This window comes from Lynx rufus, unplaced genomic scaffold, assembly GCF_022079265.1.
Source record: "Lynx rufus isolate CCGP_SWC_20201006 ecotype Redwood Valley unplaced genomic scaffold, mLynRuf1.p SCAF_2, whole genome shotgun sequence".
Taxonomy (NCBI): domain Eukaryota; kingdom Metazoa; phylum Chordata; class Mammalia; order Carnivora; family Felidae; genus Lynx; species Lynx rufus.
The window spans coordinates 208,560,899-208,575,618 of record NW_025814834.1 but is presented as its reverse complement, the minus strand read 5'-3'; the positions used below and the strand labels follow the sequence as shown (position 1 = coordinate 208,575,618).

Sequence of the window (14,720 nt, the reverse complement as noted above, 5' to 3'; positions counted from 1 at the left end):
TCGGGATTTGGAGGCCTCCGGGTGCGCTTAAAGTCGCCCTAGAGAAGTCTGGGTGGAAAGAGGCGGGCTGTGGCGCAGATTGGGTCAGGCACGCGAGAGGGCAGCCCCGGAGGGCCGTCCCAGAGGCTCCCGCGCCACCCGGGTCCTAACAGGCAGCACCGCCTTCCGACACATGTGCGTGCAGCGCGATGCCCAAATCCAAGCGCGACAAGAAAGGTGAGTGAGGGGTCCTGGGATCCGGGGGAGCACCACCGGCTGGCTGCCAGCTGCGGTGGGGACGTGAGTGGGACGCCAAGGGCCTCCGCGAAGAGCTCCGAGTGGGACGCCGGGGCCTCCATGAGGAGCTCCGCGGACTAGCTGGGAGCTGCGAGAGGGGTTCGTGACTGGGGTCCGGAGTCTGCTCGGGTCAGGGGAACGGAGACTGTCTTGCCGGGCCTTGAGTGCCTTTCCAAACAGCTTCTGAGCACCCGATCTCGCCTTGGCCCACCTTTTCCACCCTAGCCCATCTTCCTTAGCTCTTCGCGCGCCCGCCACCCTGGCTGCTTTTCCTTTAAGACGGGTTTAATCCCAAATCTGGCCTTTTCACTTGCCGTTGCCTCTGCCTGGCATGCTTATGCTTCAGTCTTCATGTGCCTGGGTCTGTCTCAGCTAACAGTTCATAAGGCACGTCTTAAAAGGCCATTTCTGACTCTTTTATTGTGGTAGTGTCTCTCCCATGTAGACTCTCTAGCACAGTCACTGAACAAATATACTTGGGAGCCTAGTACTATTGCATCCACACGACTCCTGAAACAGAACACTACGGGCACCAGTGACAGTCACAACAAAGTTTATCGCAATGAGAGGCAAGGCCGATCGATGGGGACCAACACTCTTGATCAGAGTGCGGCCTCGAACAGCCAGGGTACGGAGTTTTTATGGCCGATCACATCGTTTTATCATCACCTGGGAACAGAACAGAGAAACAGTTCCCAGATGAGTTAGAAACAGTTGCCGGATGAGGTGATTATTTTAGACTTTCTGCCGCTAAGTTGCAACCAGTGGATCTCCTTGACCTTGCCTCTGATGCTCTTTTCTTTGAACTTTTGTTTCCTTAGTTGGTAAAGCCTGATTTACAAGAGTATGAAGCATAATTTACAAGAGTAAAGCAAGGCTGTTATCTCTTGACCTTCAGTGTCAGAACAAAGCTGTTATTTTTCAAGCTACAGTGTCAACACAAAGCTGTCATCTCTCAAGCTACAGTTAGCCCTACACTACAATTTAACCCTTACAGTACTCTAGGCATTGGAGGATACAGCAGTTACAACAAGAAGGCCTAGAGTCCTCAATGAGTTTAACATTTAGTCACTGGAAATGTTATCCCCCAAAACACCAAAAATCCTATACGGTCAGATTCTAATGAGTCTTGTGGACTAAAGATAAAGAAGTGTTATTTCATATAATGCAGCCAGAGAGAGGTCTCTGATGAGCTGACAAGTGAGCAGAAACCTAAAGAAAGGAAGTGAGCAATCCACGGAGTTACCCGGGAGAATGGTATTCCAAGGAGAGGGAAGATAAAGTGCAGAGGGGCTGTGTGGCTGGAGCAGAGTAAGCAAAGAAGGGGAGGGAGGTGGGCAAAGAAGGCAGGGCTTTACAAGCCTTTGCAAGGAATTGGCTTTCACACCCAGGTGAAATGGGTAGCCACCTGGGAGCTTGAGCAGAGGGATGACAGGGTTTAACTTTTATTTTTTATTTTTTTTTCAACGTTTATTTATTTTTGGGACAGAGAGAGACAGAGCATGAACGGGGGAGGGGCAGAGAGAGAGGGAGACACAGAATCGGAAACAGGCTCCAGGCTCTGAGCCATCAGCCCAGAGTCCGACGCGGGGCTCCAACTCACGGACCGCGAGATCGTGACCTGGCTGAAGTCGGACGCTTAACCGACTGCGCCACCCAGGCGCCCCAACAGGGTTTAACTTTTAAAAGATCACCCTAATTTCCTTGTTGAGAATAGACTGGGGAAAGTGAAGCTAGAGGGCAAGGCTGGAAGGAATGAGACCAGCAGCAATCCAAGAGAGGGTCACGCTGGCTTGGTCCACTGTTGTAGCAGTGAACCTGGTGGGAAATGGACAGTGGCGTTCTGTTTGCCTTCCTGTGCTGCCCTTACCCTGACTGGCATGACTGATTACCTTTCCAGGTATACGCCTTGTGAGTGCCAGGCAGACTGAATAAGAAATAGCCCCTTACTGGGGACACTCGTGGCCTTGCATTTGATGCTTTGTTAAGTGTTTGTGGAATGACTGGGTTCGGTAGAGGGAACCCTGGTGAGATGGCAAATGCCAAACCCTCTGGATATGAGGAAATTGGGCCCCAGCTCTTGGTAGAGGTGCTTGCCCTCCCCAAAGAGACATTGCTGCATCCAAACTGCAGAACAGGTTGTAGCAGAGAAGATAGAGTCCCCAGATCCATCATTCCACAGCTTAAGCCACCTAAGATTTTCTCTACACACCATGGGGAGCGGAGGGAGGGGATCAGGAAGGGCCCTGGCAAGCTAGGTATCCCTCTGAAAGCCGTCCAAGAACAGGAACAAGCCCTGCCCCCACACCTCAGTACAGCTTTTTAGGTTAGCCTAATAGGAGCGAGGGAACACCTGGTTTGTCTAAGTAACAGGAAGTGTGTCAAGGGATCTCCAGGCTCAGGAACACTAGAGAGTTGGCATTCTGGGGACCCTGGGAATACAAAGCCCTGGTGCCTTTCCTCAGGCTGGCTTGGTCCAGCTGAGCTACCAAAGGGGAGAAGGAAATGAGCCTGCAAGGCTTCTGGATATGTGTCTCATCATCTATCTTTTTCTTCTTTGTATTAGTTTCCTTAACCAAAACTGCCAAGAAAGGCTTAGAACTGAAACAGAACCTGATAGAAGAGGTAAGCGCTCATTCTTTTTATCGGTTCAGATTTTGGTTTATAAAGGTGGCTATAGGGTTGTCAGGGAAATACTGTTTTTTAAAACACACACACACACACACACATCACATATCACAACCACCACAAGGTGCTGGTTCAGCCCTTTTTCCTCCAGCAACAGCACCCTATAAAAACCCCCGTAGTAACGATTTCTGGTTTTCACAGAGCTCTTACTCTGTGCATGGCACCCCACTAAGTACTCCACGTGTGTTCCACTTCATTCGTACGTGTCTATGAATAATGATCACTGTTATGCATCTAGGTAACAGAAACTTAGATTTGGTAGCCTGCCCAGTGTCAAAAAGCTATACAATCACAGGGCACCTGGCTGGCTCAGTCTGTAGAGCATATGACTCTTGATCTCAGGGTCATGAGTTCAGGTCTGATGACGGGCATAGAACTTACTTTTGAAAGGTGGGGGTGCACCTGGGTGGCTCAGTCGTTAAGCATCTGACTTTGGCTCAGCTCATGATCACAGTTTGTGAGTTTGAGCCCCACATCAGGTCAGGTGAGCTCAAGGCTTTGGGTGAGCCCTGCCTGCCTCTCTCTCTCTCTCAAAAAAAAAAAAAAAAAAAAAAAAAGCTCTGGGGTTACTAGATGTAAGTGTACCAGCCAGCCCCCTGTCTACATTGCTCCAAGGCTGCAAGCTGGATGACAGTAGATTGTCCTCCAGCACAGTGATTCCTTTTCCGTGAGACCATGTCATGGCTGCAGCCAGCACTGTGGGCAGAGCAGGGCCGATGAGCCGCTTCTTCTTAGTAAATAATAAGGTGTTACAGATTTCCATTTCACAGGAACCTTCCAAGTGTGGCCGAGCGTTTCTGGATTGTCAGTTAACGGGCAAAGCAAAGCGATCCATTCCACTCATGGCCACAGATACCCTGGGAAGACCATGGGATGTTGACCCATGGCCCAGCTTCCCCTGCGCTTTGAGATCACACCTGCTTTGCCTCAGGGGAGCCCCTGTAGTCCATGATCATGACTTCAGTAATGGAAGTAAGGAGGAAATGACGAGATTAGAGCCTCCAGCTCTAAACTTCCACGGTTATTAGGGACCTAGAGCAGATTTTTTCCCATCTGAAGCCCAACCCGTGCTGCCCCTTGAACTCCAGAACCCCATGAATTGTCCCGCAGCTTCGGAAATGTGTGGACACATACAAGTACCTTTTCATCTTCTCCGTGGCCAACATGAGGAACAGCAAGCTGAAGGACATCCGGAACGCCTGGAAGCACAGCCGGTGAGCAGGTGGCGGGAAGACGGCCTTTCTGAGTAGAGAAGCAGCCAGGGTGCTCTCAGAGCAAGGGGCGGTTATTGACCCTGCAGATACCACCTTATTAAGGAGAAAGTGCCACACTCCCCGGAGGCACTTTTTAACTGTTAAAACTGGCCTTGTGTTGAGCTTCTCAGGGGCAGGATTTGGTAGTTGCTCAGGGAATGCCTGAGTAATGATCCCTCAGGAGAAGGGGCATCCTTATCCCTGGAGGCTGGTCCTTTTGGGAACGTCCCATCAGTTTTAAAATGTTGATGTGTCCTCTGAAATGACACAGTGACTTGAGAGCCATGTGGCGGGTACCTGCCCCTTGGGTGAGTCTCTGACGGTACGAGTGAGTCCTGGTGTGGCTCAGACCGGTGACTGTGCCTCTTCCACGTTTCCAGATTGGGGCGCTTAGTGGGTCACGTAACACCCACGGGCTGGTAGTCAGAATACTGTGAACGTTGAGGTCTTCAGGCAGGAAAATCACGAGAGGGGTCCTTGGCTGTGGACAGAGCAGGCAGGGCTGCCTGGAAGAAGTAGGAGCCTCTGGCCACACCTCCTGCTGCGGAACAGTCTGGGCCTGCGCTCGGGCTCCCCGGAACCAGAGCTGGTTTGCACCTAACGGGGGGAGGGTGGGCAGGGCGCTTCCTTCACAGACCTCTCTTTTTCTGTGTAGGATGTTCTTTGGCAAAAACAAAGTGATGATGGTGGCCTTGGGTCGGAGCCCAGCTGACGAGTACAAGGACAACCTGCATCAGGTGAATTTCTGGCCAGTGGCGGGATCAGTGAGAGCAAGGCCTGACTTAACAGCTCGGTTCTCCTTTAAACCCCGGACTCAGAATAGCACCCCTGCCCCACCAGCTCCTGACAACCAAAAACATCTCCAGATTTTGCCAGATGTCTAACGAGACTGGGCTGACCCTCTTTTGTTCTGTAGGTCAGCAAGAAGTTGAGGGGTGAGGTCGGTCTCCTTTTCACCAACCGCACCAAGGAGGAAGTGAATGAGTAAGTGTTACTGAGGAGCAGCAGGGAAGGAATAATCCTGGTACTCTGTACGGTCTGGAGGCGTTGAGTCAAAACTGGTTCCTGGAACACTGCTCCTGGGTCTTCCTTCTCTGCAGCACCGTGCTCCAAGCTGACTGCTGGTCAGCAGCAGAGATGGACAGGGAGGTGGGGGTGGGGGGAGAAGAGGCCAGGGGGCCTGACTTCATGCGGGGCTGGGGGGCCAGTCAGGAGCCTCCCCTCCTACCACTGATCTTTTCCCAAAGGTGGTTCACGAAATACACAGAAATGGACTTCGCTCGAGCTGGAAACAAAGCAACTTTCACCGTGACCCTGGATCCGGGGCCCCTGGAGCAGTTCCCCCACTCCATGGAGCCACAGCTGAGGCAGCTGGGCCTGCCCACTGCCCTCAAGAGAGGTACGGGTTGGTCCCTGTAGCGGAAAGGTCACAACTTAGCTGCCAGGAATGCAAGCTTGTGAGCTCAACAGACCCCGTCTGGCTCTGTGGCTGAGCAGGTTATTTCTGCCGGCCTCCGTTTTCTCCTGTGAAAGTGGGACTGAGTGACCACCTCTTGGTCGGGACGAGAGTGACAGTAACTTGCAGCCAGAATTCAGCTAAAGGACACAAGGGAGGCTTCATCCCCCCACAGACCCTCCTGAACGCTTGCTGGTTTAGCACGAGTGTGCTGGGGTTGGGCAAGGTGGAGTGGGGTCGGGGGTGCCAGCCAGCCCCCTCCCGGCTCTGGGCAGTGGGCAGAGAGCTGTGCACAGGCCTCTGCAGAAGTCACTGTGTGGGGTCCCCTTCTCTGTAGGTGTGGTGACCCTGCTGTCTGACTATGAGGTGTGCAAGGAGGGCGACGTGCTGACCCCAGAGCAGGCCCGCGTGCTGGTGAGTCTGACCCCTTCTGCATCCTGTGGCCTGTAGCACAAGGGACCACGGCCACTTCGTGCCACACATGCTCCTCCTGACCATTGGTTCCCTTTACGCATCTCTTGCAGAAGCTTTTTGGGTATGAGATGGCTGAATTCAAGGTCACCATCAAATACATGTGGGACGCACAGTCTGGAAGCTTTCAGCCGATGGGAGAGGACTTGCCTGAGAGTGCGCCCGAGTCAGCAGAAGAATCAGAGGGTGAAGACGACTGACAGGCGCTTGGGGCCAGGACACATGGGACTGCCGCCCCGCTGGGGGAGCAGCAGGGGAAGACGGATGGACTGCTTTTCTATAAGGTGTAAAACTGTCTGCAGGATGGCTCCCTGTGGACAACAAAGAGGAATTTTCCTAGAAAAAAGACCTTGGCTTGGGCTTTGGTTTGGATTCCTAGGATGCCTTTCCTTTACCGCGAGCCAGCTTCCCGCGCTGGCTCCTGCGTGACGGCTGGGGTGGGAGAGCCGCCACCTGCACTGGCAATTCGCTCCTCTGGCCTCTGTGTCCCCCTACTGGACACGGGGTTTGCCAAGGAATACGGGAGCCCTGGCCGCCCTTCCTTCCGCTTTCTTCCCCTCCTCCCAAACCAGGGCCGGGAGTCTTACAGAGAAGGAGGGACACTTTCACTAAGACGAGAGTAAAGCCACTGCTGAAACCCAGAGCAGATATTAAAACTGCTCAACAGCATACCGGGACCTCTTATTCTTGGTAGTGACTCCAGCGGTAGGTTTTTACCTAAATTGTTCTTGGTGGCGAGTATCCCGCGAAGGATCTCTGAGTGACAGGAAATCTTCGGGATGTGTGGCCCTCTTTCTCTTTTGTGTGTAGCAGCATGAGTGCCATCTCTAGCCGCAGTGTCGAGAGATCAGGCTGGATTCGAGACAGGAGGCTGGGAAGCCTAATCCGTGCTCCTGCCCTCTCCCCCCAAGCCCTCGGGAAGGACAGGAACCAGGCTGCAGGCAGCAGAGGAAACAGATTCACCAGGTTCGCTCCCGGGCTGGGCAGCCAGGTCTAGCACCCGCTTTGTCCAAGCAGGAAGTGGCCGAGTGGACCACAGCCCCAGCCCTTTCACGTGAAGGCAGCTGGGGGCACTGTGGGAATAGAGGAAATAAACAGCTTGTGAACTGGGACTGGGGAGAGAAAACAGGCTCACTAAAGCCGTTTAAGGCCCAGGGTGAAAGTGTGAAAGACGAGGCCCTCTGCCACCTCAAGCCAGCACTGGCCCTAGCAGAAGTCATCGGGACGTTGGTGACAGCCGGGTGCCAGGCTGCATGACGGGGGGCTATAGGGGCCCTTCCTCAGTCGCCAGGTTCTGTGCCAGCTGCTCCAGGCTGGACATGCCCAGGATGACTGCACCCCCCCCCATGAGCACCTTGCAAGGGGAGACAGCCACATGGGAACCGTTAATGCACCATAGCAACCAGCCCTGCCCCGCCCCTGCCGAGACCTGGCGTCGGATGGCTGCCTACCTCCTACATTATTCCAGAAACAATTTATGTCTTGAAAGCCTTGCCTCTGCAGACTCCTCTGCAGGCAGATGTGAGTTCAGAGGCACTCCCCTGCGCTGCTCGGCAGCTGGGTTTAGTCACTTGACCTCCCCGAGCTTCAGACTTCCTTTACTATGCAGGGTGGCTGTGGGAATTAAAATTTTGTGAAGGATTTACTTCAGGCCTGGCACTTACCCGCTCAAGAAAGGGCAGCCCTCAGTAGGCCACGGCTCGAGCCAGAGGAAGGTGTTAGGGACACACGGGACAGCAGAGAGGGGAACCCTGCCAGGCACAGAGTCAGACTCTGCGGAGTGTGCCCCCGGGGACAGAACAAACGCTAATGGCTAAAAAGTGTCCGTTTCAGAGTCCAATCTGTGCTCATGTAGCTGCGGGACCTTAACAGCCTCTGAAATGTTTCCCCACATGTAAAATTGGGATAATCACACTTCTAGGGCCAGTAGAGCGCATAATGTGGCATTAAGGAAACTGGATTAGCGTGAAGAAATACTGGAAGAAAAGGAATAATCTCAGAAACCATCAAATAACTGTGTAGCCCTCTCCCTTCTGTTGTCCCCCTCAGCCCACCAAACAAGAAAGGGGAAAAACACGTCCGGGACAGCGGGTTACCTGGAGCTGGGGGCGCTGCCGCAGTGTGCAGCCTGCACGGCCTTCTCCATCAGGGCAATGGTCTTGAAGTGGTGTTCCTTCCAGAAGCTGGGCAGGTGGGGAGGGTGGCACAGCGGTCAGTGCCAGGAGGTTACTCCAGGGCAGGTATCCCCACGCCGGTCCCTGAGGCGCTGAGAAGCCAACCTCTTAGCATGCATGTGGCCTTCCGGTCCTTCAGTGGGACATCTTGTAGTCTGGTGGTGGGGGTAGAGAGCACACAGTGGGCAAGAGGAAGAATGCTTGCATTTAACATGCTCACTTCACTAGGTGTGAACAACACAACCCCCCAAATCAGGACCCAGGTCACCAGGGTGCCACCTGCCACCAGCCCCACAAGTCCCACCTCTGAGCTTGGCTGAAGCTACCTGCCTCCACTTTTCCCTGCTCAGTGAGGAGAGGGGACGCTCCGTGCCAGCCCCTTACAGCAAATGCAGAATGTAAAGGAGATAATGGACCCCGTCATGCTTTGTAAACTAAAGAGCAGACGACGTCAAAACTATCAGGCCTTGATTCCCCAGGGTGAAGCCCAGGCCCTGGCTGCTTCACTGCGTGGGGCAATGGCTCCTAAAGTGACAACCTGGCCTGAAAGGTCATAAAATGCAGTGAGGAGAGGGGGATGCTGGATGAGGATTGACATCACAGCAGTGCACACAGAGTGATCTCACGTATCAGACACTTTAAAAGTCTTTGGCCCGGGGTGCCTTGGTGGCTCAGTCGGTTGAGCATCCGGCTTCGGCTCATGTCATGATCTCACAGTTCGTGGGTTCGAGCCCCACATCAGTCTGTGCTGACCGCAAGTCCTTGGCCCTTTGAACAATACTAACATTGGAGCCCCCTGCACAAAACTCAGCTTCTTGTTCTGGTCCCAGCGACACTGGGGTGGGGGAGGCAAGTAAACTACACACAGAAATTAACCTTGGAGGCTCATCTTCATTAATGTAGAAAGATTCAGTAGGAGCTTTCCAGCAATCCATGGATGGCGTCTAGATCTGGTAAATGGAGGAAGAGCGATAAGGTGTGCATTTCGGGGCTCTCGCAGTAAAGAGCTGTTTAAATCCTCACGACTGATGAGTGCAACTTGGAAACGGGTTGCTTTGAGCCATGGGTACATATTGATGGCTTTTTCAAATTTTAGAAAGTGGGAAACGGAAGGGAAGAAGGCTGATCCCAACATTTGTTCAACTGTAACTATCGACATTGGTAATGATTTCATGGCCAAGAGATTACAAAACTTAGATTCCTTTGCCCGAGGTGAAGGGCCCGCTAGCAGTGGGGCAAGAGTGCCAGGTTTCCCAAGTCCTCATCCAAGGGCCCCCCTCCCGCTGTGCGCAGCGGGTGAGCCCTTCCAGGGAGAGTCTTGGGGACCTGCCAGAAGGCCCAGGGATCACATTCCCAGTCCAGGCCCTAATCCCTCCCAGGAGACATAATATGGTGGCAGCGGGGATCGGGGAAGAGTCGGGAATGCAGGGGCCTCGGTCTGAGCACCAGGAGGAGGTGCCGGTCCACAGGAAATCAGCCCCGGAGACCCCCTATTTCAGACTAGGGGGACCCAGGCCAACTCTTGTGCTGACACGGCCCACCTCCAGCTCACCTTTTCTTGTACGTCTCAGCCCAGTTATCCCCAAAGAAGCAGTCCACAGGTGGTTTCCCACCATCGTCCTACTTGTACTTGCCGGTCAGCGGGAAGACTGCCATCCGATCCACTGGCCCCCACCACTCCCACAAGCTGTTCCAGACTGGCGGGGGGATGGCAGGGAACCCAGGAGAGCCGGAGGACCCAGCCCAGCCTCCCAGGTCCTGGGCCGGGCATCTACTATGTCAGGAATAGGCAGACACAGGGGCCAGGAATGCCCTCCCGCCCAGGGGGAGCCTGTCCACACAGCAGCCCATACCAGCCTGAGAGTTGTAGGCGTAGAACCTCAATCCAAAGTGCCTGAGGCAGGGGAGGAGCTCCATTTCCACCTGCTGGGCGGTGGCCTTGTACATGTCCTGCACATAGAAGAGCCAGATGGAGAGGGTACACATGTCAAAGGAAGAGACCTCAAATCTTCCCTTGCAGAACCCCCAGTTTGCACCCTATCAATCCTAGGGCCTTAACACTCAGGGCGTATACTTAGTGGGAGGAAAATTCATTTATTCAGCCAACATTTCTGAGCACCAACTATGGGCTGGACATTGAATTTCCATCCACACGCCCAAAGGACAAGGCCTCAGCCCTGAGAGATTTAATAGCAAGGTAGAGCGTAAACAGGTATAATCGAGACAAGCCTCAAGTACACTAGTAAGTTCTGTGAGCAGTGCCTGGCACCAAGTAGGGGTTCAAACATTTGCTGGATGAATGAGGAGATACGTAGAGTCTGAGATCTCAGGCTCCTCTGGGGCATCGAGATGGGCCATCTAAGCGGGGCCTGAGCGCTTACTTCTACCAGGGAGAAGGGGAGGAGTGGTCCAGGCTGACGCACAGAGACAGGGCAGGAAGGAAGGGCCCGAGGAGCACATGCGAGCCATGAGGGGAGCCAGGGCCAGAGCCAACAGGTGCCCGTGGGTCAAGCTGAGGAGCCTGCCCCTCATCCCCATGGCACCCGGCAGCCCTCTGCAGGCTGTCGGCAGGGGAGTGGCTGCTAGGGAGAGGGCACAGGAAGCAGTCGGAGGGGCCAGGGGAACCCGGGATCAGCAGCAGCCCCGCGGACGGGCCCTGCAGCCCTGGCCCTCACCTGGTACACGGTGGGCAGGATCCAGCCGCTGCTCTTGCAGAGGGTACAGATCTCGGCCACCTCCCAGGCAGCATAGTTGGAGAGGCCAAGCTCCACAAACTTGCCCTGCAGAGGAGAGGCCTCAGTCAGAAGCCGCCACGGCCCAGGACTCTAGAAAGGGGAGACAGGGGTGGGGACCCCGGGAGCGGGGTCTGCCCCCAGCTCTGCTCTGGGACTCCTCTGGTGCCTCCACTCTCCTGGGTAACGGCAGGCCAAGGAGAGGACCGGCAGACCAGTTCCTGGAGCTCGGAGGCTGGCCTCACCTCCTGGTGTAGCTGGTGGCAGGCACGCAGCGTCTCTTCCACGGGGGTGTCGTGGTCAGGGGCATGCAGGTAGAAGAGGTCCACCTTGGAGCACTGCAGCCGCTTCAGTGATGTCTCCAGCTGGGTCCGGAGACTGTCAGGCTTCAGCGACAGTCTCCCAGGGATTGGCCTTGGTGGCGACTTTTGCTTTGGGGGGAGTAAAATCAGAGTTCAAATCAGTCTGCTGAACTCTGGAGAGAGTCTAGCATAATGGCTAAGACACATCTGGGTTTGTATCCCAACTCTGCCATTACTAGCTCTGTGACCTTGGCCAAGTCACTTAACCTCTCTGAGCCTCAATATTCTCAACTGTCAACTGGTAGTGACCATGGTACTATCGTGCATGGTGGTCCCAAGGATTGATCAGAACTTGAATGGACGTGCTCATTGTCATCACTATGATGGATTATTTACCAGGCACTAAGGGCTGGTAGAGCCAACAGTTGGTCCCTGCCCTCAAGGACTCACTGTCTAAGGGGCTACTATACAGTAAGTGAGGCAATGATATGTACAAGGTGCTAGGGGAGCCCAGAGCATAGAGGCATGAGGCCCCCTGGGAGTTCAGGGAACGCTTCCTTTAGAATCTGAATCTTGGTCTCCAAGGAGAAGTCAGCAGCTGCCAGTTGAGGAAGGGCGGGAAGTTCATTCCAGAGGGTGAGGACAAGGGCAAAAGCCCAGAGGAAAAGAACAGAGGAGCCATGCCTGCAGTTCCAGGGATCTGCAGCACCGGGTTCAGGCGGGTGCACGAGGCAAGAGAAGGCCCGCAGACCTGACGCACAGGGACTTGAGAGCACCCTGTGGAATCTGGACTTTACAGGGCCACGGGGAGCCTCTGAACACCCTCCAGCTGGGGAGCTAAGTGGACGGTCTTGCAGTTTTGAAAGATGAATCTGAACAAAGCATGGATAAAGAGCCTCGGGCAGGTCCGGAACCAGGGAGACCAGCGAGGGGACCATGGCAGGAAATCAGGAAAGAGGGGCAAGAGGCTGGAGCAAGGGCCCCGGGGAAGGAAACGCAGGAACCCATCAGAGAAATAGCCCCGTGCCATCTGGGTTGAGTCAGGTTCATTACATACTTTTCTCTCGAGCCCCCATTAAGAATCCAGGGTGGCCGGACTGATGGGTGGGAGGAGGGCCCTCTCTGCACATTTGGGGCTTGGCCAGTCAGCTCAGCCGACCGGAGGGCAGTCAGCGGGATAGAGGACGGCCCACTTGGAAAAATTTCATTCCATCACCTCCTCACCCTCTGCCCCTCCCTGTTCTTCAAGTGAATTAAACTTCGGATCTGAGGTTTGAGGACTTTGGCCCAGCCAGCTCCGACCGGAAAGAAGGAAGAGAAGGAGGGCTTGGAGAAGAAAACACCTTCAGGAATAAGACCAGAGCGGTCAGAGAGGCAACCAGGTGATCTGGAAAGCGTGAGCACCGAGACGCAGGCATGTTCTCTTGTTCCAGATCCAGCATGCTGTGAATCACCGGAGAAAACAGGCAAGACTCTACGAGAGGGGAGAAGAGCTTGAGTGACACAGCGCGTGTCCTAAGGTAACAGCCAGTATCGCTGAGCCCTCCCTGTACCCGCGCAGCACTGCCCGAAGCTTTTCACATGGCATCAGACCGAGAATGGACGTTCCCCTGCCCACACACAAACCCTCCACTTAGCTACATCTGCCTGCTCCAACACCCTTGGCTTTGCCAAATCGCACTCCCTTGGCACCCCCGCTGCCCACCGTGTGGACGCCTGTTCTCTTCTTACTCCTTGGCGGACTCTATCAGTTCTTCAGTGTCTAATGTTCCCTCTTCTGAGCTTTCTTCAACGGCCCCTGGGGAAATGCTCCCTCTTGTGGGCTTCCCCCAGCCTCCTCTGGAATCCTAGTTCCCTGGACTGGGTTAGTGCCAATTTCCCTTCTATGACCTCAGAGGCTAGCACGGAGGGCAGTTAGAAACGCTACCACCTCCCCTCTCCCATCCTGCCCGCTCTGCCCACTGAGTAACCGCAGCTTCTAGGCAATGCCAGGCACTGCCAGTCTCGTGAAGTGGGAGGCACTGCCGACTGAACGTGGCACCCCGAGCTCCACAGAGCAAAGTCTAGGGCCCAGAGCAAGGAGGATGCAGATCTCCCACCCGTCCCAAAGTCTGATCCGGGGCTGTGCCAGGGAATGCCAGAACAGTAGGGGCAGGGTTCTGGCAGATCGGCCGGCACAGGGCACCCGCGGGGGGCGGGAAAGGGGGCAGGCACCGCACAGCGCCAGATTCCAACCCTTTCAGTGCCCCCTAGAAGAGCTAACCAAGGTGTCCCAGACTGGACCTGGATGGGACATTGCTGTAGGGACGGTCCTGGACGATCTTCTCGGAAGGGAAAAGAGGAAAGGAAGGAGGTCAGGACAAAGAATGTCCGGCTATCTGGAGGCAGACGTTCACGGAGCTGCCGGGAGGTCGGCGCCCGGGAGGGGCGCGCGGCTGGGACACGGCTGAGGCCGGCTGGGCGCCGCAAAGTGCACGGGAGGGACAAGTTACCTCTGCAGTCGCCGCCGCCCAGCCCGAGGCCCAGGCCGCCCAGGATGCTCTCGGACTGGCCGTCGCTGTACATGAAGGCCGTGTCCAGCTCCGTGTGGCCGCGCTCCAGGAAGGCGCGCACGGCCGCGGCGCTGGCTGGGGCGTCCATGCGGCGCCCCATTTCCAAGGTGCCCAGCACTGTGGCGGGTCAGGCCGGGGCCCCCGAAGCGGCCCGCGCGGCGACAGGGGCCGGGACTTGGCGGCGGCGACGAGCCACTCTGGCGCCCCCGGGCGTGGAGCGCTGCCGTCGGGGGGCGGCGGGAGTCAGCGCCAGCCGAAATCCGCTCTGAGGTGTCTCGGGCCACGCCCACCGGCGTTGGGGGCGGAGTTAGGAGGCCGAAGGGGGCAGGGCTTTGGGGACCGCGTGCGCTTGGTTGAGGCGGGTCTCGGCCCTGGGTCAGGAGGGTTGAGCCAGTTCTGAGGGTTTCCAGCGAACCCGAAGGCCAACGGCTGGCCCTCCTGGGGCCTCGCTGCCACGTCTCCCCACCTCCCTCGGCCTCCCCTCGCCCTGAACTGTTCCGGGGGCCCGGCGTCGTTCCGGAGGGGGTTTTCCTACGCGCTAAAGTGTCCCGATGTGAGAGGCCTTGGTTGGGGGAATGTGGCCCTCGGGGCTGTCCCGCCGCCGTGCGGTCCCAGAAGTGGGTGTGTGACCCCTCCAGTTCCGACTTGCCAAAGGCTTTAGCCCGAGGCCCTGTGTAGTGACAAGCAGAGACCGTCAGCCTCGGATTAATCTATCCCAGCAAAAATACCTTTCCAATATGAAGGCAAAATAAAGGCTCTGTTCAGACAAGCAGAGGGACAGAGCATTCACAGCAAACTTTCACTGTTAGAAGTATT

The 14,720-nt window shown here is 55.6% G+C and overlaps 1 protein-coding gene and 1 pseudogene across 1 annotated transcript; one reads left to right on the top strand and one right to left on the bottom strand.

Annotated features, from left to right (window-relative positions):
* Nucleotides 1-105: 105 nt before the first annotated feature.
* MRTO4 (MRT4 homolog, ribosome maturation factor) lies at nt 106-6,813 on the top strand. The gene is made up of 8 exons (XM_047085706.1): nt 106-216; nt 2,843-2,901; nt 4,075-4,178; nt 4,873-4,954; nt 5,134-5,201; nt 5,465-5,616; nt 6,011-6,087; nt 6,198-6,813. The coding sequence occupies exons 1-8, from the start codon at nt 189-191 to the stop codon at nt 6,342-6,344; spliced, it is 717 nt and encodes a 238-aa protein (XP_046941662.1). The 5' UTR covers nt 106-188; the 3' UTR covers nt 6,345-6,813.
* A 211-nt stretch (nt 6,814-7,024) lies between these two features.
* Nucleotides 7,025-14,025, bottom strand: LOC124514401 (aflatoxin B1 aldehyde reductase member 2-like; annotated as a pseudogene).
* Between the last annotated feature and the right edge of the window lie 695 nt (nt 14,026-14,720).